We start from the raw sequence: 22981 nt of genomic DNA, 5'->3' as shown, positions 1-22981 counted from the left end.
GCAGATCCCCGCACGGCCCGCGGCTCGATCTCGTGGGCGCGGTTCCAGCCGGCCCGCCGGGCAGCTCCCCGCGACGGAGTCACCGCCGGAGGCTCGTACGTCCGTGGTGTGACGAGCCTCCGGCGGCGACTCCGTCGAGGGTAGTGCCCTCCGGGCTGTGCGCCGCACGAGGTGCGGCATATAGCCGCGCGGACCCCAGGCCGTATCCGCGAGCTCAGTTTCAGCTTGCCCACAGGGCAGCTACCCTCGACGGAGTCGCCGCCGGAGGCTCGTTGCACCGCCGACGTACGAGCCTCCGGCGGCGTTTCCGTCGAGGGTGGCTGCCTTCGGCAGTGAGCCGCACGGCGTGCGGCATGTAGCCGCACGGACCCCAGGCCGTGTCCGCGAGCTCAGTTTCAGCCTGCCCGCAGGGCAGCTACCCTCGACGGAGTCGCCGCCGGAGGCTCGTACGTCCGAGGCGCAACGAGCCTCCGGCGGCGACTCCGTCGAGGGTAGTGCCCTGCGGGCAGTGAGCCGCACGGTGTGCGGCATATAGCCGCATGGTGCGGCGCGGTGCGTAGAGACCATTCATTACATACTATACACTCGAATAGCCAGAGACCTGCATGTTCTTGAGCTCGAGATCGAGGTTCTGGAACTGCTCGGCGCTCTTGCTGGACGAGAACCAGGCGTCGTTCTCGATCATGATCGAGTTGAGGTCGATGCCCGGGAACATGAGGTCCGAGGACGACTGGAGGCCCTTGAGGAAGTCCGGCACGTCGTTCAGGAAGTCCTCGGTGAGCTGGAGGGTGTCCGCGGGCTGGGGCATGGACACGGACACGCCCATGGGCACGCCCGTGGGCGGCGGCGGCAGCGACAGCGGGGTGCGGCCGTAGCCCGGGGCCGGGTGCGCGTAGGCGCGGCTCTGGACGGGCGGGCGCGCCGGCGACTGGTACGGCGGGCGGTCGTCCGGCTGGGAGGACGCGCTGGACGAGTCGCCGTCGGCGGAGCTCGGGCGGCGGGCGTCGAGCCGGTCGGCGCGGTCCTGGCACTCGGCCATGACCTTGTACTTCTGCAGCGACAGGTAGAACTTGGCGAGGATGTACCGGAACTTGGAGATGGTGTTCAGGCCCGGGTAGTCGCGGCACACGGCCAGGAACTGCTGGTAGGCCTTGCCGAGGTAGTGCTCGATGCGCAGGGACTTCATGGTGCAGACCGAGGACAGCATGTTGGACGTCAGCACGATCACCGAGATCTTGAGCATGATCGACAGCGCGTAGATGGTGCGGCCCAGGACGTGGGTCGGGTGGCCGGCCAACACGCGCGGGTCGGTCTCGCAGATGACGTCCATCAGGCTGTGGCACGACGAGATGACCCACAGGATCGCCTCGGCCCGTCGTGGCGTGATGACCAGGTGCGGCGGCGTCAGGTTCTCCTCGGTGAAGGGCACGGCGAACATCTCGCGGTTGGTCTCGTTGTGGAGACTGACCTCGTGCAGGTAGATCTGGATCGAGTGGTAGCAGATCATGAGCGAGAGGTCGTCGCGGTCTGCGGCCGGCAGCGCGTCGCGCCAGTCCTTGAGCTGGTTCTCGAACAGGGTGAGCATGTGCATCAGCCGGCTGTCGTCGAACTTGACGTGCTCGCTGACCGACGTGGGGTGCATGATCGTCGAGATCTGCTCGCAGATCGAGTGCAGCCGCAGCATCTGCGCCAGGCGGCCGTCGCCGGCCACGCGGTGCTTGTTCTTGTCGACGGCCTCGAGGCAGTTCTGGATGTGCTTGGTCGCCGGCATCATCGACGACTGCCGGAAGAGCATCTGCAGCATCGACATGTAGATGAAGATCGACAGCCACAGCCGGCGGCACTCGAGCGCGGCCGGGTTGGGCAGCTCGGTCGACCGCCAGAGCAGCGCGTCGTCCGTGTTCTGGAACTGCTGCAGCTTGTACGTCTCGCGGTCGAAGCCGAGGCTCATCGCCATCGACAGCGCCGTGGACTGGAACAGGTAGCTCTTCATGAACTCGTAGTTCTCCTTGGGGTTGTACCACAGCGACAGCGTCACCAGCGACTGGATGAGCTCGACCGACTTGTTGCCGATCACGAGCGCCTGCTCGGCGACCTCGCGGTACGCGCTGCGCAGCAGCGTGTCCACGACGGCGTCGTCCGCGACCTTGAGCGTGGACACGGCCGAGATGCACAGCGTCAGGATCGGCTTCTCGCGCACAAACGTGGCGAAGCTGGTCTTGTCGCCGATGACCATGAACGGGAAGTTCGGCAGCATGTGCGTGCAGAAGTAGTCGAAGTTCTTCTCGGCGGCGTCGAGCGGCAGGCGGGCGTCGCGCAGCAGCACGTACACCCTATCGACCGGGATCCCGATCGGGCCGTACGATGGGTTGCAGCACGCGGTCGTCTCCTCCTGCGTGATGCACGCCGGCACGTCCTCGACCAGCGCCGGCAGTGCCGGCAGCGCCGGCAGCGCCGGCACTGCCCGGTCGTCAAACGGCCGCTTGTGGCCGCGCGCGCTCTGCGGCGTGTCGCTGGCCGAGCTGGCGTCAGCGCGCCCGTCCGGCCACTTACCGATCCGACACCGACGGCGCGTCGTCGCCCGCCGTCCCGGGCCGCGCGCGGGCCTCGGCCTCGCTCTCGGACCGCTCCCAGCGCGGCCGCTCGGCGTGCTCGGCCTCGCCGGCGTGTTCGGCCTGGCTCAGCCGCGCTGTCAGCTCCTCGAGCTTCTTCTCCAGGTCGGCCACCCGTCTGCCGTCAGCGCTGCCGCGCCGCCACTTACGTGTCGGTGCGCTTCTGCCGCTTGCGCTGCGAGATCGTGAAGTTGCACGGGCGCGACCCGCGCGCACACCGCATGCACGTCCCCAGCGGCCGGCTCTCGTCCTCGGGCGTACACCGCACCTTGAGCGCCCGGCAGTAGTCGCACGCCTTGGTTCGGCGCTGGTCTGCGCCCACGCCGCCCTCGGGCGGGCTGTTGGACTCGGCCGCGGCCGCCTCGGACGCTGCGGCCGCGAGCTGGCTCATGCCGGGGCTCTCGACGGTCGGGCTGTCGTCCGATGCCCCCACCAGCGCGGTCATCGACATGGGCGATCGCACGGCCGGCGGTCGCCCGGCCATGCGCGCTGGCCCGAGCGACATGTTGGCGCGCTGCCGTGCGCTGCTCTGCTCGTCTGTGATCGTGTCCGCTCGGATGCGGTCTCCGGATAGTCCGCCGTTCGGCCTTGGGCCTGCGTCTGCCGATCGTCAGTGCCAATGCACGGTGCCGCGGCCGGCGCGACACACCGGTGCCGGCGCGGCACACCGGTGCCGGCGCGCCGCGCGCGGCGGCCACGTACCGGAACTTGTGCGGGTCTGGGGGCCCGTCGTCGATCTGGTTCTGCCAGCTGTCAGGGCGGCGCAGTGCGCATCTCCGTGGGCTAAGGCCGAGGTCACGTGCGGCGTGCGCCTGCCTAAAACGGGGGCCGGGTAACGCAATTAGTCAGCGCCGCCGCTAGCGCCGCGATCCGATCTCCCGGGCGGTCACCGGACGCAGTCATGCGCTACTGCACCCCCGGCCGCGCACGGTGCATAGACGAGACGCGGATGCGCGGGCTAGACGTAGGCACGGCGTGCGTATGTCCCGCAGCCGCGCTAGCCGGTGACGTCGGGCTACACTAGCGCCAGCGCAGTCACCCGCGCGCGCCCACTTCGCAATGAACCCATCCATTAAGCAGCAAACACAAACAACAGTCATGCAGAAGACGCATCTAAAGCCACCAAGCCCGTAATGCCGTGCGATTTTCAGTGCAAGCGGTCGACTCCACGATTTTGGGCCGCAGCCCGCCGGCCACCTCTATAGCCGGGGTGGCGGGTCGCGACGTAAGAATACAGGGAGGCACGCGGCCCTCGGATTCATAACGAGCGCAACAGCAACGGCTGCGGCTGCGACTGCGGTCGGACAAAAGAAAGAACAATGGTTTTGGTACACGGCAGACGCCAACAGCTTGGCCGACGCATTAGTAATTATATGGCATCCACTGACGACTCTGGGTTTCGTAGCGTGTTTGTCGAATGTGATTCCGGACGCGAGCGCCCTACGGCGTGAAGCAGATCTTCGAGCCCTCGGTCAGGCGCGTGAGGTCCGCGACCGAGCTCGCCGGCACGGGCGTCGCGTTGCGCGTCGCCGGCGCCGACCGGTTGAGCGCCATGTGGCTCTGCACGAGCTGGCCGGCCGCCAGCGCCGCGCACAGCGACAGCTCGCCGGCCAGCACGCCGGCCGCGACCACCTTGGCGAGCTGGCGCGCGTTGTCGCCGGGGCTGGTCGGGTGCGGGCCGCGCACGCCGAGCATCTCCAGCATCGCCGACTGCGGCTCCAGCACCGTGCCGCCGCCGATGGTGCCGACCTCGATCGACGGCATGCTCACCGAGATCTGCAGGTTGCCGCCGACGTTCTTCATCAGCGTCATGCAGTTCGAGCTGACCACGTTCTGCGCCGGGTCCTGGCCGGTGGCGATGTAGATCGCCGTCACCAGGTTGGCCGCGTGCGCGTTGAAGCCGCCGATCGAGCCGGCCAGCGCGCTGCCCACCAGGTTCTTGCTCACGTTGAGCTCGACCAGCGCGTCCACGTCGCTCTTCAGCACCGACCGCACAATGTTGCCGGGCACGATCGCCTCGGCCACCACGCTCTTGCCGCGGCCCTCGATCCAGTTGATCGCCGCGGCCTTCTTGTCCATGCAGTAGTTGCCCGACACCGACACGACCTCCATGTCGGGGAACCCGGCGGACTCCACCATGAACTTGAGCGCGTGCTCCACGCCCTTCGAGATCATGTTCATGCCCATGGCGTCGCCCGTCGTCGTGCTGAAGCGGATGTAGAGCAGCGAGCCGGCGATCGCCGTCTTGAGCGAGCTCAGACGGGCAAACCGCGACGTCGAGTCGAACGCCTTCTTCATCACGCGCTGGCCCTCCTCCGAGTCAAGCCAGATCTTGGCGGCACCGGCACGAGCAAGCGACGGGAACGACACACACGGGCCACGCGTCATGCCGTCGTGCGTCAGCACCGTCGTCACACCGCCGCCGGCGTTGATGGCCTTGCAGCCACGCATCGTCGACGCAACCAGGCAGCCCTCGGTCGTGGCCATGGGAATGTAGAAGCTCTTGCCGTCGATGACCACAGGGCCAGCGACGCCGACAGGGATGGGCATGTAGCCGATCACGTTCTCGCAGCATGCGCCGAGAACACGAGCAAAGTCGTAGTGCAGGTACGGCAGCTTGGACTTCTCCAGGTTGCTGCCGTTGGCGGTGCCGTTGGCGTTGGTCGTCATCAGCTCCGTGATCACAGCGCGGCGGACGTGGACAGCGCGCGTGCAGTCCGCGAGCTGGCGCTCGAGAGCGTGAAGCGGGATCTTGCCCTTGAGCGCGAGCTTCACGACGTCGTCGTCGTGGAGCTCCTTCGTGCGACCCTCCTTGACAAGCGACAGAGCCTCGTCCTCGGGAAGCAGGCGCGGCTTGATGTTGATCTCGACCAGACCAGAGTCCTCCTTGTCCGAGTCCGAGTCCGAGAAGATCTGCGATGACTGGATCGACGTCGTCGTCGTCGACGCGCTCGTCGACACCAGCGGCACCTCGACAACCTTCTCGACAACCTTGATGTGCGGGGCCTGCGCAGAGTACTGCGAAGCCTTGAACAGGTACATGTTCAGACCGACGCTGACAGCAAGCACAAACATGATCCACTTGGACAGGACGGGGTCGCCGACAGTGCGGCTCCACTTGTCAAACAGAGACGTAAGCGCAGCCTCGACCGACGACGACGCCGGGACGAGCTCGTACTTCATGGGCGGCATCACCGTCACCATGATCGACTCGGTCGGGAAGCGGGCAACCAGCGCCTTCAGCGACGGCAGCACGACATAAGGGTCCACCGCAACAGCCTTCTCCTCGTTGAATGGCGCCGACGACAGGTTGAACACGTTAAGGCCAATGAAGCTGATGACCATCAGAAGCTTGAAGCGCGACACGGTCGAGTCCTTGACAACCTTGCCAAAGTACGTCGACTCGCCGGGGGTGATGCTCTCCGAGCGGTCGACCGACTCGGCCACCGACTCGGCAACCTTGTCCGACACACCATCCTCCTCGAGAGCCTTGCGAATCATGGCATGGCGCTTGATCTTGTTGATCTCGAGCTTGATACCCAGGATGGCCACGTAGAAGGTGAAGGTCATGATAGCGTCAAAGACCAGAATCCATACCGACAGGAACGAGAACTGGCGCAGACCGCCAACACCGGTGCAGGCACCGGCAGCAAACACAGCGATCTCAATAAGGTAGTTCGTCATGACCTTGGGGCCAATGTCCTGCACGGCGCGGACAATGTCGTTGATCGTCGGCTTGGACTCCTTGAACACAGCCTTGGTGAGCGCGACCTGGCGCTCGAAGCCAATGGCAACGACCAGGAAGGGCAGGCCCTCGGAAAGCAGGACCATGTTGATCGGCACGCCCAGGTAGCTGGTGGTGCCGAGAGCGAACAGAAACGCAAAGAACGACGAGATCAGGGCCGAGGTCGCCAGCCAGACGTTGGAGCCCAGGCGGCGCATCGACAGGAACAGGCCGACAAAGGTCAGGTGCATGGCAATGTAGACCGCGACCATGACGACCAGGTCAAATGTCTCGGCGTTCTGGAACAAGTTAGCCGAGGTCTCGCCAAATGAAACATACCTTGATGAGCTTGGTGAAGTTGTAAAACTTGATCTTACTCCACTCGAGCCACGAGAACGAGTTGGCCGACGTGTGCTGCTTCCAGACCCAGCCGGAGAAAACCGAGTCGTCAGCAGCCTGCGACACAGGAATCTCGCGCTGGTTCTCGGACCAGTCGCGGAACTGGTCGTAGGGCAGCAGCAGCGAGTACTCCGAGTCGACCAGCGCAGACGAGTTGACGTTGATCTTGGGCATGAGGTCGACCTCATCCTCGTTGAACTCGAGCTGGACAAACGCATAGCGCGAGGCCAGCGGGTACTTGGACGGGTCGTCGATTCTCTTCCACTCCGAGACCGGAACGGAAGACGAGACCACCGGGCGATAGAGGTGCGCCGGCGCGAGCGCCTCGCCGTGCGGAACAGAGATGTCCAGCGCCGACAAGTACGCCGTCGACGCAAGTAGGCCGATGAAGACGATAGTGTGAATGGGGTGCGTGGCCGCCGGCAGCGTCACCGCTGACAGCAGCTTGGCCAGGACAGACATCTTGGCAGACGAGAGAGAGAGGCTGGAAAAAGCCCACAAAGTAGGCTGGGGCTTTGCTGGACTGACCGTCCGGAACCGGCCGTGTGTTTGTTCAACCGTGTCGGCCGTGGAACGCCGGGAACAGTGAGGACCTCGACGAGCGGGAGGACTGCGGCAAACTCGCGGAGCAAGACCTGGCCCAATTGCAGTCTTTCTGGAGCTTGTCGTAACGGACTAGGCACAGCACACACCAGTTGGAGGGGTATGACGGAAAAGTCCAGCAGTTTAAATCTGACGGCGAATGTGGGCGAGAAACAGCGGACGAGCGAAAAAAAAACGGGGGTTAGGGGATTTGCGCTATGGCAACAATACGATTACTGCGTAGTGTGCGCGGTGATAGTACAGTGAAGAGGAAAGCGAAAACGTATAATTTTAGCTTTGGGCAAACCACAGACAGCCTAATGGCATACGACAGTTACCAAGCGACAACGCTCTCCCGCTGCCGCTCCGACGGACGTGGCACCCTATTCGTGCGCGCACGGACGGATGCTCACGGTGACTGCGTACGTCACCGTGGCGACGTCTCAGCCCCGTCGGCTCCCAGACGGGCTGCGCTGACACGCGCGGCGGAAGCCGGCGGGAGATGGGAGTGGTCCAGATGGTCAGCTGTGCTTCGAGGCTAGCGCCAGTTTGGCGAAAGGAGAAATGGCTCAATGCGGTAAAATGTACAAAGATATGCACACGAGCGCTCAAACGGGCAAGCCAGAATGCGCGCCGGGTGAAACATCGGGCGGGACGTGTCGGCCGCGCTGGCGGCCGGGGCTGGTCGCCCGGCCGTCCGGCGGCGCAAGGACCCAAGGGGAGCTCGCCAGCAGCCGTCCGGCACTGCCGCGCAACGCGAGCGTACGGGCGCAGCGCAAGACAGTGTCGCGGAGGTCTTGGGAGGCCGCCGAGATCGGGGTCGCGACTGACAGATCGGCCTAGCCGCGCGAATGCGACACTAGCCCAGGCTGGGGGGGGCCGCGCGCTTGCCCGGGCGTGCGGACTGGGCCACCCTGCATATCTCCAAAGTGCGCAATCGCTTAGGGGGGGGCTCGCCGGACACAGCCGCTCAATCGGGCCTAGATGATGCCAGAGAACGCGCGCTTGCCCTGGTGGGTCGCCATCAGGTGCCCGGGGGATGGCAGCCGCCACGGGCGCACAGGGCGGCGCACAGATGAGCGCAGGCTCGGCGGCGCCAGCAGACGTCGGAGGCGTTGCAGGGCGAGTCGCCGACGGCGAGTGCTTGTGCGCCAGCAGACATGTTAGGCGCCCGCAAAGACCAGCAGACCGCACCGCTAAGCGCGGCCGACGTGGATGAGCATCCCGGGTTACACCGCGCACGCAGATGTACGGCCCACGCCAGCGGAACCATGCACGGCGGCTGGGCGTGCAGCTGGCGGTGAGCCGCCGCTGCGGCGCAGCTGTCCCTGACGCGGCTCGCGCGCGCATGCACACGACCGCCGACCGCATGGCGGTGCCTGGGGCAGCGCCTGGCACCGAACGCCCAGCAGGCCGGCTACACAAAACGTTTGCTGGGGTACGCATTATGGTTCACACCCCAGCGCGGCTATCACGCATATAAGGTTTGTCGCAGCGCTTGCAAGCACGCCGCACCATGGCCATGTCCCATTGCTACCGTGTGGTGTGAGACCCATCGTGACACGTTGCTGGCGGCCGGCGGCTACAGACCAGCTGGCAGGTCCCAGGCGCAGCCACTGCGCGGCGCCGATCTGCGGGCGGTGCAGCTGACACGCCTACCGCCGGCCAGGCCCCGGACTGTGTTCTGCGCCGGCCGCCGGCCGGTCTCAGCATTGGACCCAGCGCGCCGGGTCCGGGCTAGGCGCGGCCCAAGACGGCCAGCCGCAGAGCCTGAGCGTCGGTGCTGCACGACCGGCCGGCTGTCGCTCGGCTGCGTGGCACTCGCCGGCTCGCTCGGCGTACGCGCGCGGACGCCGCCCGGTCCTCCTAAAGAACAATCGACGACATCGAGTACGAGGACATGACGAGCGTGAATATCTGCACCACGCCCCAGACAAACGGAATCCACGTCGACATGATGAATGAACCTAAACAAGATTAAACGTTAGTACGCCGCGATCCACCGGCGAGGTCCCGGCTGCGGCCGGTCACTGCGTCTAGCATCCGGCCTCGCCGTGACGATCTGCGCCCAACGAGGCTGCCGGCGCGTACGGCTCACAGACGCTGGCGTTCCCCTCACCCGGCACCGTCTGCGGGCACGGCTGTGCGTGTCCGGCCGGTCGCCGCGCGCCGGCTGTTACCGCTTACCTGCGCTGTACACCAGGGCGAGACTGTACGTCAGCTTGCGCCGCACGCGCGTGCACTTACATCGCCCCAACAATACTCCCGCTCAGGAAGGCCATCGCGCCGCCGACGGCGAGATAGACCCCCACCGTGATCCCACCCTGCACCAGCTTGCGGCCCATCAGTGCCGCCCACAGCGCTGCCACGCCGTAGAACCCGGCGTACATGATCATGGTCCAGTACAGCGTGAACTTCCAGACGTCGCTCTTGTAATACAGGTAGTTGTACGTCTCGAACGTGTTGCTGGTCGGCCACCGCAGCGACGGAAACGGCGGCGTCTCGTACCCAGCGGGCACTGTCAGCGAGTCCGTGCTGTCGGTCAGCTTGTGTGGGCCGGGGGGCGCGCCGGACAGCGCCCGGCGCAGCCGCGCTTACCTCCAGTTGACCATCGTGCGCGGGTGCCGGCCTGCGGATGCCGTCCGGTCTGTGACAGCCGCGTATTTGTGTTGCGCCGCACGATGGCCGGGTAAATTCCCAGCCGGGACCGCAGACATGTTCAGCCGGGTAACGTGTTCAGCGTCACGTGCGGCAGAACCGCGCCGGCCTTTCTGGAACTTTCACCGGCAGCCAGATATATTCGGTCGACCATCGACGCTGCTCGGCTGTACGACTGAGAAATTTTTTCGGACAAGCACAAAACGTGACCCCCCGCTCACGTACTCTTGAACCGATTGACAGTGATCACCCGTGTGTCTACTGCAAGTTACAATGTCTGCTGACGAGGTGAGTACGAAGCCGTGCGCGGTGGTGGGCGATCCGGTCAGTGCGGCCGCCGAGACCGCTGACAGGGGCCGCAACTCTGCGGCTGGACGTCGGTGGAGGCGGCTGCTAGCAGATGGTGCGCTTCGGGTGCTGCTCGCACCAGTCGCGGACGAATCGAACGGGGCCCCGAACCGCGCCGATCAATTGTGGCGGGCAGGCGAACAAGACTGACGACACGCAGCTGAAAGCCCAGGGCAACGCCGCCTTTGCGGCCAAGGACTTTGACAAGGCCATCGATCTGTTTACGCAAGCGATTGCCGCGTCGCCGACGCCGAACCATGTGCTGTACTCGAACCGCTCGGGCTCGTACGCGTCCAAGCGGGACTTTGAGAACGCCCTGAAGGACGCCGAGGAGTGCGTGAAGATCAACTCGACGTGGGCCAAGGGCTACACGCGCAAGGCCACGGCCCTGCACGGCCTGGGCGACCTGATTGGTGCCAAGGACACGTACGAGGAGGTGCTCAAGCTGGACCCGGCAAATGCGCAGGCCAAGTCCGGCCTGAAGGCGGTTGACGACGCGATCGCGGAGGAGGCCGCCGCAGACGGCCAGACGCCCGACATGGGCATGGGCCAGATGTTCAACGACAGCATGTGGGGCAAGCTGGCAGCCAACCCGAAGACCAGCGCGTTCCTGGCGGACGCTGCGTTTGTGGAGAAGCTCAAGAAGATCCAAAAGAGCCCCGGCACGATCAACACCGAGATGACGGCGGACCCGCGCATGATGCAGGTCATTGCGGTGCTTCTCGGCCTGGACCTGCAAATGCCGCCGCAGGGCGCGCCCGCGTCCGAGCCCAAGGACACGCCGATGCCGGACGCGCCCAAGCCGGCGCCGAAGGCGCCCGAGCCGGCCAAGGCGCCCGAGCCCGAGCCCGAGCCCGAGGAGGACGAGGAGGCCAAGGCCAAGAAGGAGGCCGACGAGGCGAAGGCCCTCGGCAACAAGGAGTACAAGGCGCGCAACTTCGACGTTGCCATTGGCCACTACGACAAGGCCTGGGAGCTCCACAAGGACATCACGTACCTGAACAACAAGGCTGCGGCTGAGTTCGAGAAGGGCGACTATGAGACGTGTATTGCTACGTGCAAGTTCGCGACCGAGGAGGGTCGGTTCTTGCGGACGGACTACAAGGTCATGGCCAAGTCGTTTGCTCGCATCGGCACGGCGTACCAGAAGCTGGGCGATTGGGACAGCGCGATCGAATACTACGGCAAGTCGTTGACCGAGCATCGCTCGGCAGACATCCTGGCCAAGCTCCGCACGGCCGAGAAGGAGAAGAAGCGTCTCGAGCAGGAGGCCTACGTCAGCCCCGAGCTGGCGGAGGCCGCCCGCGAGGAGGGCAATGCCGCGTTCAAGAACGCGGACTGGCCCGCGGCCGTCAAGGCCTACACAGAAATGATCAAGCGCGCGCCGGCGGACCCCCGCGGCTACTCGAACCGTGCGGCCGCCTACGCCAAGCTGCTGTCGTTCCCTGAGGCCATCAAGGACTGCGACGACGCCATTTCCAAGGACCCGTCGTTTGTGCGCGCCTACATCCGCAAGGCCAACGCGTACTTTGCCATGCGCGAGTACAGCAAGTGCATCGACACCCTCAACGCGGCCACCGAGAAGGACGTCGAGCACAAGAGCAAGTCCGAGATCGACGGCCTCATCAGCAAGGCCTACTACGCCCGCTTCCAGGCCCAGGAGGGCGAGACCGAGCAGGAGACCATGGAGCGTATCTCCAAGGACCCCGAGGTCGTCTCGGTCCTGCAGGACCCGGTCATGCAGGCCATTCTCGGCCAGGCCCGCGAGAATCCGGCCGCACTCAACGACCACATGAAGAACCCGGAGGTCCGCCGCAAGATCGAGCTGCTGATGGCTGCCGGTATCATCCGCACCAGATAAGCTGGCCCTTGTCTTCGGTTCTCCGGCTGGCGCTGGGACCGGTCTGGAGTGTTTTGGTAAATATCTGTAGCATATGTTGTTTGTACGTGTTGCATTTGTGTTAGTAATTCACGTCTTGGTATAATGTCTAGTGGACGCATATAGCCGCACGAATGGGGCTCAGCATATAGCCGCGTGCGAGAGGATGGAGCCTCTGAGTGAGCCGCACTCGCTGCGGCGTTCGGCAGGCAGCTGAGCCGCACGTGGCGCGGCGTTGCGCCGCATAAAGTGCGGCTCATAGGCCGGTGGCCGCCGTAGATGGCCCTCCAACAAACCGCTTCTTGCCCGACAGCCGCGCAGGGTCTGCCTTCGACGGAACCGCCGCCAGAGGCTCGCCGACGTCGCGTTGTCTGTTGTGGTGCGGCAATATGGACGCCAGAGCTTAACTACAAGCTGGGACGTTCCTGCATAACCGTACTGACGTGCGCCACGAACCGCACCCACGATCACGGTCTTGACTATGGCCAGCTGTCTGGCGAACGAACAGATCGCCAAGGACAGTTCTAAAACACCAGAGTGCTCGTGGGAACGCTGATCGGCTTGGGAGTCGGAAATGACAACGATGGCGGATGATCAGAACCCAAGCCGGGACACCCTGAGCCCACCTTCGGCCGAACACAGATCTATCAAGGTCGAGACGCGGTCGAGCAGTCCTGTCGACACACGAGGCACTGCCAGCCCGGCGAAACGGGCACGACTGAGCTTGCATGACTGCAAATCACGGTACGGATCTGGCCGAAACTGCTGACAGAAGACCCTTCTGGCCTGAAACGGCCGTAACAGTCAACCCACCGGCGACAGCAGGCTATGTGTACCTCCAGACAAAGGCGTGCCGGTCGCTGGCGACTAAGGCGCTCAAATGCGTGTCGTGCTCGCGCCGAAAGACGGACCTGGGCGGGTGCAGGTTCAATGGTCTTCGGTACTTTCGTGAGGACGTGAGCGCCAAAAAGACGACGGACGCGACCGCGTACGCGTTCAAAGACCAGATCGCGGCAGACGTGGTCTCGGCCGAGCCGCCGCCGGTGGTGTACAGCCGGGCGGATGCGGAGTTCGTGCTGGACACGATTGCGCCGACGTTTCTGCAAATCCTCCGCCAAGAATCCGCCCACGAAAGCCGGCCGAGACTTCTGCGGCTGGTGGCCGACAACGAGGGGTACCGGTCGCTGTGCGACGTGTGTGCGTCGTCGCTGTTTAGCGGGTACTTTATGTGCTTCTTTTGCGGGCTGGAAGTCTGCATCGACTGCTTTGACGACTGGACCACCGGCGAGCCGGGGGCGTACGACGGCTGTGTGCAGGGCTACAGGCACAAACAGACGCAGCTGGTTCCGGTCAGCAGCCGGCGGTCGGGGGAGGTCAGGGACCTGCTGGCGGCGGTGGCCAGTCGACGCCGAAGTGCAGCTCCGGCGGCCGTTGCTGGTCTGCCGCCGCCCGAGACAGCGCACTACGAGAGCACCGACGAGCTTCCGTTCGGCCGGCTCTGGGCCGCCGGCTCGCCGTTTGTGCTGACGAATGTGGCGCTCGCCGAGGACTGGTCACCGCAGCAGTTTGTGCGTCAGCACGGCTCAGACGCATGCTACATCGTCAACGCAGACACCGACATCGCGTTTCCGTCGACGGTTGGCCGGTTCTTCGAGGGCTTCCCGGACGGCTCGTACGAGGGCCAGAGGCAGAACCTCAAGCTCAAGGACTGGCCGACCACGGACGAGTTTCGCGCGGTCTGCCCGGACCTGTTTAGGGACTTTGAGACCGCGCTGCCGGCGCCAAAGTACACGCGCCGGGCTGGTTGCTTCAATCTGGCGTCTGTGTTTCCAGCAACGTGCAACCCGCCAGACCTCGGCCCGAAGATGTACAATGCCTACCCGTCGCGGTGCGAGCCTGGCGGCAAGGGCACGACGAACCTACACCTCGACGTGACGGACGCGATCAACATCATGGCGCACGCGACCGTGGACGGTGGCAGCGTCGGCGCCGTCTGGCACATCTTTGACGCCGTCGACGCAGCCGCGCTGCGTGCGTTCATCCGCCAGCGCGAGCTCGAGGTCCCGGCCCGCTACGTCAACCCGTTCGAGCCGCGCGCGGCCCACGGTCGTGGCCGTGCTGTCACCGACGACCCCGTCCATCGCCAGATCTACTACTTGACCACGGACGAGCTGGATCTGCTGCGCGAACGCCACGGTGTCACCGCGCACCGCCTCGTCCAGCGACCTGGCGACGCCGTCTTCATCCCGGCAGGCTGCGCCCACCAGGTGTGCAACCTGTCGCCGTGCATCAAGATCGCCGCCGACTTTGTGTCGCCGGAAAACGTCGGTCGCTGCTACGCGCTTCTGCACGAGATCCGCCGTCTGGCTCGCGTCTACAAGAAAGAGGACATTCTGCAGCTCAAGCAGCTGCTCTGCTTCGCGTGGGAGGCGGCGTCGCGGGCTCTCGTGGCCTGAAGTGGACGTCGGTAGCGAGTTTGCTGAGCGGACGCCGGGCAGAGCCGTGCGGCGCACGGCGCGCCGCACAGAGTGCGGCGGCGGGCGTGCTTGTGCAACATGCGCCGCATGCGGTGCGGCGGGAGCCGTGTAACACGCGCCGCACATGATGCGGCGGCGTGGCTGTGGAACATGCGGCGCATCCGTGCGGCTGAGCGCTCACGCGACATGCGCCGCATCCCGTGCGGCTGAGAGCTTGCGCAACCAGCGCCGCATCCCATGCGGCTGAGCCTCGCGCAACAAGCGCCGCATCCCGTGCGGCTGAGCCTCGCGCAACAAGCGCCGTATCCCGTGCGGCTGGTGTCTCTCTGCAACAACCCTGCCCAAAGCCCCCCGTCCCGCCACAGGCCTACGCAGCCGCACAGCGTGCGGCTCAACCGCGCCCCAGCGCGCTGCCTATTTCCAAAATGAGCCGCGCTCGATTACTACCAAAACTAGACCACAGTCTTGCGCACCGACTCGTCGTCGTGCGAGTCCGCGTACGTCCCCGCAGTCGGCTGCAGCTCCTGGCCGTCCGAGCCATCAGCGTACTCGGCCGGAATGGTGGAGGCCGCCCAGGCGCGGAAAGGCGCCGTGACGCGCGCGAGGGCGTCGTAGGCAGGAATGGCCCAGGCGTACGCCGGGCGCGCCTTGATGAGCAGCGCACGCAGCCACCATTTGTAGATGTACCGCAGCGCAACCGAGCCGATCAGCCACGCCACGGCGCCGACCGGCGCGGCCACAAAGGCGCCGAACGCGGACCAGTCGCCGCCGTACAGACCCTCCTCCAGGATGAGCATGCCGCCGCCGCCCTGGACCGTGCCAGTGTACACCCAGCCGTAGAAGAAGATGGTCAGGATGCCGCCCAGGCCTGACACAATGACGTCAAAGCCGTTGATGAAGCTGAAGGCCGGCACCAGGCCGAGCAGGATGCTGGGCATGGCCGAGCACGAGATCAGGTCCGAGATCAGGTAGATGTTGAGCACGTTCGGGCTGCGCAGAGCCACCACAATGGCCGGCGCAATCACGAGCACGACTATGCCGCGCACGTAGATCGTCGGGATCCTGTTGCGGAAGATGTCGTTCGAGATCGACGTGGCCATGGCCGACTGCAAGCTGTCGAAGACCGCAGTGGACATGGCCACGGAGAACACGAGCACAAAGCCCACAACCCAGCCGGGCAGCTGGTTGAGCAGCAGGAAAAACGAGAGGTACGCGTTGTCCTCCGGCGTGTCGCCCAGCAGGCCGGCCCAGTCGGCCAGGATGCCGGTGAAGCCCGCCAGGGTGAGGTAGGTGAACAGCACGAAGGACGCCAGGCCGCACGCGATGAGCAGCTCGCGGTCGTTGCGCGAGGCAAACGTGCGCAGCCAGAAGCCCGACATGAAGCAGTCGTTGGACGCGATCGCGACCGAGAACATGTAGATGAGCTGCCAGCCCAGGCGGTTCGGCTGGGTCAGGCCGGACGACACAATGCGCTCGCGGTCGACGTCGATCTGGGTGCCCATCGCAATCGCCACGATGATCATCAGGACGGTCATCATCACGCCCTGCACGTTGTCGGTGAAGAAGGACGTGTGGAAGCCGCCCCACGACGTGTAGATGGTCGTGACCGCGCACTGCACGATGACCACCGGCAGCGCGTCCAGGCCCGTCAGGTACGTGACCACCGACTGGATCGACGTCAGCTCCGAGGCCATGTACAGGAACATGGTCAGGATCCTGCGGTCAGCGCGCCCCCCCCTCCACGTACGTCAGAATGCCCAGGTACAGCCCGGGGATGTACCCGAACCGCCGGAACACCCACTCGGTCAGCACGAAGCCGTCCGGGCAGCGCTTGCGGACGTGCGGGCCCAGAAACGCAAACATCAGGATCGGCAGCGACGACGTCAGCGCGTACACGAGCACGCCCTGGACGCCGGCGATGACGCCGATCTCGGGGTACGACATCAGGATGCCGCAGCCCAGGCCTGCGCATTAGAACAGCTCGAGGCTGTCCCGGCACAGTGGCAGCACACTTCTCACGCAAGTATTAACTTGATCGAGTTCAGACGGTATATCTCAGCCTGTATGAAAACAAGCACCCGTAGTGGCCACATGAGCTTTCGCTCGAGAGATACAGAATGCTGCGGTCAGCGCGGACGCCGGCGGACTTACAGTCGGTCCAGAAACTTGCGGAGAGTGCTGGCTGTGGGGACTACCGGACCATCACGAACTCACCGGACGCGATGAAGTTGAAGGCCAGCGGGATCGGCTTCTGGCTGCGGACCGCGGCCAGGAACTCGTTGCGCTTGGACATTTTCCAGGCCACGAGGAGGCCGAAGACACTGCGGTCAGCGACGCGGCGGCGGCACGTACAGAAAGACGCCATAGGTCGTGTAGAGGCACGCGTTGGCGGCCTGCGGAGAGAGGTAGCCCATTGTGCTGGTGGAGCGAGACAGGCGGCGGCCGGCTTTTTAAATTTGCGCGCGATGGCGTTATGGACCGGTGCCGGCCAGGCTAGGACACGAATAAGGTGCGCACTAGCGGTGCCGAGCCGCTGTCGCCGGAACGGGCCGGCTAGCGGCGGAAGCGTGCGAGCGGGTGGCGGTGGGCCGGGCGGCGGCGGGCGGCGGCGTGGCGGGCGGGGCGCGGTGGCGTGGCGGGCGGGCGGGGCGTTGCGCCAGAGTCACCGCCGTGGCGTGCTGGGGGGCAGCCTCCCGAAGGGCTTGCACGCTCCCGAAGGGATTTACAGGCTTCCGATGGCGGAGTGTTTTGTAGACTAAGCGCGGACAGGTCCTGCCCGGACCTTGGCGTCCCTGCCGCGCCGCGCCGCGCCGGACGCGCGGCGCGGCGCTGCCCGCCGGCCTGCGGCGCCGCCGGCGCCCGGCCTGAGCCACGACGAGAGCGGTTTCGGCGCGTGCGCGCGTCGGCAGCCTGTCTACCGCCCGTTCTCAAACGCCTCCACGTCCTTGAGGTCGTTCTCGATCAGGTCGATCGCCTCCGACACGTCGCCGTGCGCCTGCTGCGCGTAGTAGATCGCCAGCGCCATGTTGTCGGCCGAGAAGAACTCGAGCTCGATCAGGCTGAGCGCGCACGTCTTCTCGGCCTCGTTCGCGGCCACGCCCATGCCCATCGTGCCGACCTCCGCGCGCTCCTGCGCGTCCGTCCCGAGCGTCTTCATCTCGATGTCCATCTTCACGCCGGCCGCGCGCAGCCGCTGGCGCTGCAGCGAGTACAGCGAGTCTGTGTGCCGGTCGACGCGCGCGCGCCGGCTCGACGGCTCCACGAACGTGGGGCCGTGCGGCAGGCTGCGCCGCCGCGGCTCGGCCGCTTCCTCAAAGTAGCCCGTCTCGGCGCGCAGGATCGACGACGGCGACGGCGGGCCGAACCGCGCGGCCGGCGGGCCCGCGACCGCCAGAGGGTGCCCGCCGGCCTCGGCCACGGCCTCGACCCGGCCGCGGTGCAGGTGGTGGTGCCGCTCGGGCGGCACGAACGGCGCAAACTGCGCGGCCTCCTCGGCCCGGAACCCCGTCTGCGACAGCTCGCGGCTGAGCGACGGCGGCGTGGGCGGCGGCACGTCCCAGGGGTTGCTCGGGCCGGACGGCGGCGTCGGCAGCGGCGCCGGCGATGGCGCCGGCTCGGCGAACGGGTTGAGCGTGCGCTCGTCGACGGCCAGCGCGACCGCGGGCGCGGCGGCGGCCCGGGGGGCGGCCGAGCTGGCCCAGTCGTCGAGCGCGGCCACGTCCTCGTAGAGCGGCACGACGGTCTCGGCGTCCTCGTCGTACTCCGGCGGCCGCACGGTCCCGTCCGAGTCTGCGCTCGACACCGAGCGCGCCATGTCGTCGGCCTGCGCCCGCAGGTGCTCGCGCTCGGCCTCGAACCGCGCGTGCAGCGTGCCCGGCGCGGTTGCGGCCGTCTGCGCCCGCGCCAGCGGCGGCCGGCTCGGCCGCACATACTCGCCCGTCGACGGGTCCCGCGGCGGCCGCGGCGGCCGCTCCGGGCCCGGAACCGCCGGCGCCGGCCGGTAGAACCGGTCCTGCATGGACATGGCCCGGCGGAAGCCGTGGTGGAGCGGCTCGGGCGCCGCAAACCGCGCCGACGCGTCGTACGCCTCGCCGGCGGCAATTGGGACCTTGCTCGGCAGCGGCGGCGGCCGGGCGCCGGTCGCCAGCCGGCCGGCCGCGTCGGGGTCGACCTGGGTCAGGAAACTGGCGTCCGACGCCGCGCTGGCCGTCGAGCCCCGCCGGCCAGGCCGGCTCATGAGCGCGCCCAGGTCCCGCAGCGACGTCTGCAGCGCGCGCAGCTGCGCGTCGTTGCTGGCCGTACCGACGGCCCGGCCGAGCTGGACTGCAAAGCCCTGGACGGTCAGCAGCGCGCGCTCGAGCGAGTCGCGCGTCACGACCGGCCGGTGGCCGTCCTGGCCGATCTGGAACTGGCTAAACAGCGTCTGCAGCTCCGCAGACGCGTCCGGCGGCATCTCGGCCAGGCTCTGCAGCTGCCCGATCGTGTGCCGGAGGTTGCTGGCCATGCGGCCGGTCCACGTGCCGCCGGCGTCGTCCGCGGCGGACGAGACGTAGCCGGTTGTGGTGGACGCGTCGTCGCCGGCGTCCGAAACCTCGGCCTCCGAGTCGCCAAAGAACGAGAGCGACTCGGCCGTGGACGACGGCGCGCGCACGGCGCCGAGAATCATCTCGAACGCGTCGATCAGGCTCGTGGGCTCGGCTGTGGGGGGGACGTCGGTGTGTCCGATGTCGGCAATTCCCAGATCGGTCGGCCCGGGCGAGCCCGCCCGGACGTCGGTGGGCGCGGTGACGGTCTCGAAGTCGGTCACGGTCTCGTCGGACGCGGCCGTGTCCGAGTCTGAGCCCGCGGTGGCCGTGGAGGCGGTTTCGGCTGTGGCCGCCGGCTGGCCGGTTGGCGCCGGGACGGCCGCGACCGGCCGAGGGCCGTCGGCGGCGAGCACGGCCGGCTCGGCCGGCTCGGCCGCCGGCTCGGGGGACCCAGCAGCAGCTCCGAGAGCCTCAGCAGGCCCAGCAGGCCCAGCAGGCTGCGTGGTGGCCTCAGCGTCGGGAACGATCGGGTCCAGCGCAGACTCGGCCGCTGCGGCAGTCTCCTCGGCCCCCACCGCCCCCCCCTCCGCTGCCGGCTCGTCCTCCACCGGCATGGCTGCACTCTCAGGCCTGTCGGCCTTGTCGGCCTTGTCAGCCTTGTCGGCCTCGCGCTCGGTCGCCAGGTACGGCGCCAGCCAGTCCGGTCCCTCGCCCGCCAGCGAAAACAGCGCCGGCCCCCGCAGCTCGCCCAGTCGGTCCCGCAGCTCGCGCTCGGACCCCACCTATCGTCAGCTCGTCCGCGCACCCACGTACCACCACCTCGTCCTCGTCCTCGTCGTAGTACAGCAGCGACGGGCCTGTGTCCGCAACGACCTTGTCGTAGACGCCAGCTGGCACGCGCACCGTTCCCAGCCCGTCCACTATGAACCACAGCGGTCCGGCCACAGCCGCCGGCATCTCAGCCGCTCCTAGGCCGGCAGGGGTCTGATCTGGCTCGGCCATCTCGTAATCCGTAGAGCCAGGCACGTCTGCGGTCGTGGATCCGCCGTTGGGGACGATAAGCCACACCCGGGTAACAGACGTCATCGCCGCTGCACGAGTCGCGCGACCGTTGCCAGGGCAACGCGACGGCGTACGCGTCGCCTGATCGCCGGTGGCGGTCGTGCAGGCTGCGCCCCGGCGCCGGCCGGGGTAGCTGCGCCGAGCACAGCCCGCCGGGTGGGCCGCGCTCAATTGTCGAGCTTGGGCGACGGTGGACAAACGGTCGCCGCGGCGGCGCTGGACAAACGGCCGCCAGAGGGTCCCGTCCGGCGGTTCTGCCAAGTGCCAGGCAGCCTGCAGTGTGCGCCGCACGGCGTGCGGCTGGGCCTGCGCCGCGAGCGCGCGTCACGGGACCCCGGTGGCTCCGGCAGCGAGTGCGAGCCGCACGCAGTGCGGCTGGCTCGCGTGTCTTGTGTAACCGTGCCGCCGGCGGCCAGCGCGAGACGCACGACGTGCGGCTGGCCCTGCGCCGCGGGCGCGCGTCACGGGACCCCGGTGGCTCCGGCAGCGGGTGCGAGCCGCACTGCGTGCGGCTGGCTCGCGTGCCTTGTGTAACCGCGCCGCCGGCGGCCAGCGCGAGCCGCACGACGTGCGACTAGCTCGCTTGTGCAGCCGCACGCGGGGCAGCTGACCCCACTGCGCGTTGCCAGGGCAACGGCCCGGTTGCCGTGGCAACATGTAATGCTTCTAAAGTACAATCAGCCGCCGACACGCGTCGCCGCCGCCGGCTCGTAGTCGATGGCGGCAGCCGCCCACTCCGGCGTCGCGGTCAGGCCCAGGCGCTCCATCTCGCCCCAGAACAGCGCGGCCTTCTGAGATGCGTAGCTGAGGTAGTCGAACTCGTCCTTATCCAGGGACTCGTCGTCCGGCACGTCCACAAACGCGTCGTCGGCCGCGTCCGGGTCCGGCAGCGTCGCCGACACAACGCCCCACAGCAGCCAGCCGGCGTGCACGGCCGGGCGCCAGACGTCGGCGTCGTGCAGCAGACCGGCGGTCTCGGCCTCGATGCGCGCGATGTCGTCGAACGAGTCGGCCGCGTGGGCGACGTACGTGTCCACGAACCGCCCCTGCTCCTCGGCCGTCGGGTACCGGTCCCGGTGGATGTCCTGGGGCCGCTCGGGGTCGTGGTAGTCGCTCATCCACTCGCAAAAGTGGTTGGCAATGTCGTAGGCGCGCACGTTGGGGTTGGCGTACTCAAAGTCGATCACGACCAGCTGGCGGTGCTCGTTGGCCGGGTGCAGCAGCGGCGACCCCGTGGGCACGTACACGCGCAGCAGGTTGCCGTACTGCGCGTCGTTGTGCGCAAACACGAGCTTGCGCGCGACCGCGGCGCCGCCGCCCTGCTCGGCCTCGAGCCACGCCCGGTAGACGCCGACGGCGCGCACAAACGACGCCCAGTCGGCGTGCAGAATGTCGCGGGCCGTGCGCGGCTCCGCCGCCGAGCTGGGCAGCGCCAGCGCGTCCAGCCGGGCCAGCACGCCTGCCGCGTCCGGCGACCACTTGGCAAAGTTTGCCCAGACGCTGGGCCCAGCCGCGCGCTCCTGCGGCTCGAGCTCGACGCCGTCGTGCAGCTCGCGCATGCGTTTGGCGATCGCCATGCTGATGTCGGGGTCCCGGATGCTGGTCTTGGTCAGCGTCTCGGCGTGGAGGAACTGCTCGAACCGGCCGTTGCCAAAGATGCCCAGCAGCCGGGGACCGATGTTTTTGCGCGCCAGCCGCCGCAGCAGCGCCAGCTCGCTCGCCCGGTCGATGATCTTGCCCGAGTTGGTGCCGTAGACGCGCAGCAGCAGCTGCGGCGGCGACTTGCGCCGCGGACCCCGCCGCGACGCCGCGCTGTCCTTGGACTTGGGCGGCGTGATGCAGTATACGGCGTTGGTGAGTGCGCCCGAGATGCGCGAGATCTTGATGGCTCCAGCGTCCTCGGCCGCGACGTAATGCCAGCGTGTGATTCGCATTTTGTGCACCAAGGCCAGGACGGCCGCCTTGAACTGGTCGACGGGAAGCCTGCGGTCAGCACTTGTCGGATGCGCCGGTGGCTCCAGGGGGCCAATGGAGGCCGGGGCACCGCCGAGGGAGCAGCCAGGCCGTGTGAGACGTTGCCGAGGCCGGGGTAGTTGAGCGCGACAGACCGCGGCCGCGGCTGTCACACAGCAACCCGACCCCCCGTGGCCCGCTCGGCCAGACAGACCGGCCAGAGCCTGCAGACCATCGGCCGAGCGCCTGGCCCGGGCCCCGGCCAGCCCGGGCCGGGCACGCCGTCGTCCGGGACCCGGGCCGGGGCCCGGCAGTTGCGAGCCGTCGCGCCGTTGTTGCACTCACGTATTGTCCAGCTCCTCGGACACGTAGAGAACCTCCCGGTAGAGCTCATTGTCGCTGTCAGAGTCGCCCGTGCCCGTTGCGGGCCCGGGCACCGAGCCCATCATGGTATCCATGCCGTTGTATCTCGGGGACGGTTGGGGTCGACAGATAGCCCACGCGATACCGGCACGTGATAGCACTGACTCATGCACGTGACGTACGTGCGTCGTCCGCTCGCTGTACGCTGTCCACGCATCAGCACACGTGCGGCCTGGTTGCCCTGGAAACGGGCTCGTGCGCCGCTAGCTGCGCCGGCTGCCCCGATCCTCACGCGACCGCCGAGCGCGGCCGTCACTGGCGGAGCTGGGCCCAGCGTCGCCTTGGCGGGCCGCGGCGCCTCTGGCGCGACTCGGCGAGGATGCCTGGCATTGGCGGCA

The 22981-nt window shown here is 67.1% G+C and overlaps 8 protein-coding genes across 8 annotated transcripts; 2 read left to right on the top strand and 6 right to left on the bottom strand.

The window, feature by feature from the left end:
• Positions 1 to 553: 553 nt before the first annotated feature.
• V1510DRAFT_432227 (uncharacterized protein) lies at positions 554 to 3391 on the bottom strand. The gene is made up of 4 exons (XM_066935484.1): positions 3315 to 3391; positions 2762 to 3212; positions 2554 to 2730; positions 554 to 2522 (listed from the first exon to the last, which is right to left on the bottom strand). The coding sequence occupies exons 2-4, from the start codon at positions 3115 to 3117 to the stop codon at positions 578 to 580; spliced, it is 2478 nt and encodes an 825-aa protein (XP_066786674.1). The 5' UTR covers positions 3118 to 3212; positions 3315 to 3391; the 3' UTR covers positions 554 to 577.
• A 491-nt stretch (positions 3392 to 3882) lies between these two features.
• On the bottom strand, positions 3883 to 7402 carry V1510DRAFT_286302 (hydroxymethylglutaryl-coenzyme A reductase-domain-containing protein). The gene is made up of 2 exons (XM_066930644.1): positions 6676 to 7402; positions 3883 to 6635 (listed from the first exon to the last, which is right to left on the bottom strand). Exons 1-2 carry the CDS (start codon positions 7195 to 7197, stop codon positions 4053 to 4055), a joined length of 3105 nt encoding a protein of 1034 aa, XP_066786673.1. The 5' UTR covers positions 7198 to 7402; the 3' UTR covers positions 3883 to 4052.
• Positions 7403 to 9183: 1781 nt separating this feature from the next.
• Positions 9184 to 9929, bottom strand: V1510DRAFT_405149 (uncharacterized protein; the record flags this gene model as incomplete). The annotated part of the gene is made up of 4 exons (XM_066932312.1): positions 9184 to 9284; positions 9505 to 9527; positions 9565 to 9852; positions 9916 to 9929. The coding sequence occupies 4 exons, from the start codon at positions 9927 to 9929 to the stop codon at positions 9184 to 9186; spliced, it is 426 nt and encodes a 141-aa protein (XP_066786672.1).
• A 207-nt stretch (positions 9930 to 10136) lies between these two features.
• Positions 10137 to 12319, top strand: V1510DRAFT_423446 (uncharacterized protein). The gene is made up of 2 exons (XM_066934938.1): positions 10137 to 10263; positions 10484 to 12319. The coding sequence occupies exons 1-2, from the start codon at positions 10249 to 10251 to the stop codon at positions 12182 to 12184; spliced, it is 1716 nt and encodes a 571-aa protein (XP_066786671.1). The 5' UTR covers positions 10137 to 10248; the 3' UTR covers positions 12185 to 12319.
• Positions 12320 to 12649: 330 nt separating this feature from the next.
• Positions 12650 to 15150, top strand: V1510DRAFT_423443 (uncharacterized protein). The gene is made up of 2 exons (XM_066934937.1): positions 12650 to 12946; positions 12978 to 15150. Exons 1-2 carry the CDS (start codon positions 12777 to 12779, stop codon positions 14656 to 14658), a joined length of 1851 nt encoding a protein of 616 aa, XP_066786670.1. The 5' UTR covers positions 12650 to 12776; the 3' UTR covers positions 14659 to 15150.
• Positions 15120 to 16846, bottom strand: V1510DRAFT_286391 (uncharacterized protein). Its single transcript, XM_066930645.1, has 3 exons — positions 16831 to 16846; positions 16427 to 16799; positions 15120 to 16395 (listed from the first exon to the last, which is right to left on the bottom strand). The coding sequence occupies exons 2-3, from the start codon at positions 16621 to 16623 to the stop codon at positions 15132 to 15134; spliced, it is 1461 nt and encodes a 486-aa protein (XP_066786669.1). The 5' UTR covers positions 16624 to 16799; positions 16831 to 16846; the 3' UTR covers positions 15120 to 15131.
• A 446-nt stretch (positions 16847 to 17292) lies between these two features.
• Positions 17293 to 20365, bottom strand: V1510DRAFT_286285 (uncharacterized protein). Its single transcript, XM_066930643.1, has 2 exons — positions 20019 to 20365; positions 17293 to 19987 (listed from the first exon to the last, which is right to left on the bottom strand). The coding sequence occupies exons 1-2, from the start codon at positions 20289 to 20291 to the stop codon at positions 17594 to 17596; spliced, it is 2667 nt and encodes an 888-aa protein (XP_066786668.1). The 5' UTR covers positions 20292 to 20365; the 3' UTR covers positions 17293 to 17593.
• A 579-nt stretch (positions 20366 to 20944) lies between these two features.
• On the bottom strand, positions 20945 to 22839 carry V1510DRAFT_399623 (kinase-like domain-containing protein; the record flags this gene model as incomplete). The annotated part of the gene is made up of 2 exons (XM_066931942.1): positions 22566 to 22839; positions 20945 to 22250 (listed from the first exon to the last, which is right to left on the bottom strand). Exons 1-2 carry the CDS (start codon positions 22676 to 22678, stop codon positions 20945 to 20947), a joined length of 1419 nt encoding a protein of 472 aa, XP_066786667.1. The 5' UTR covers positions 22679 to 22839.
• Positions 22840 to 22981: the final 142 nt, after the last annotated feature.

Source organism: Dipodascopsis tothii (assembly GCF_038497935.1).
Source record: "Dipodascopsis tothii strain CBS 759.85 unplaced genomic scaffold V1510scaffold_46, whole genome shotgun sequence".
In the NCBI taxonomy this organism is placed as follows: Eukaryota; Fungi; Ascomycota; class Lipomycetes; order Lipomycetales; family Lipomycetaceae; genus Neoaidaea; species Neoaidaea tothii.
The sequence above is the reverse complement of the archived record's forward strand: the minus strand, read 5'-3'. Positions and strand labels throughout refer to the sequence as shown.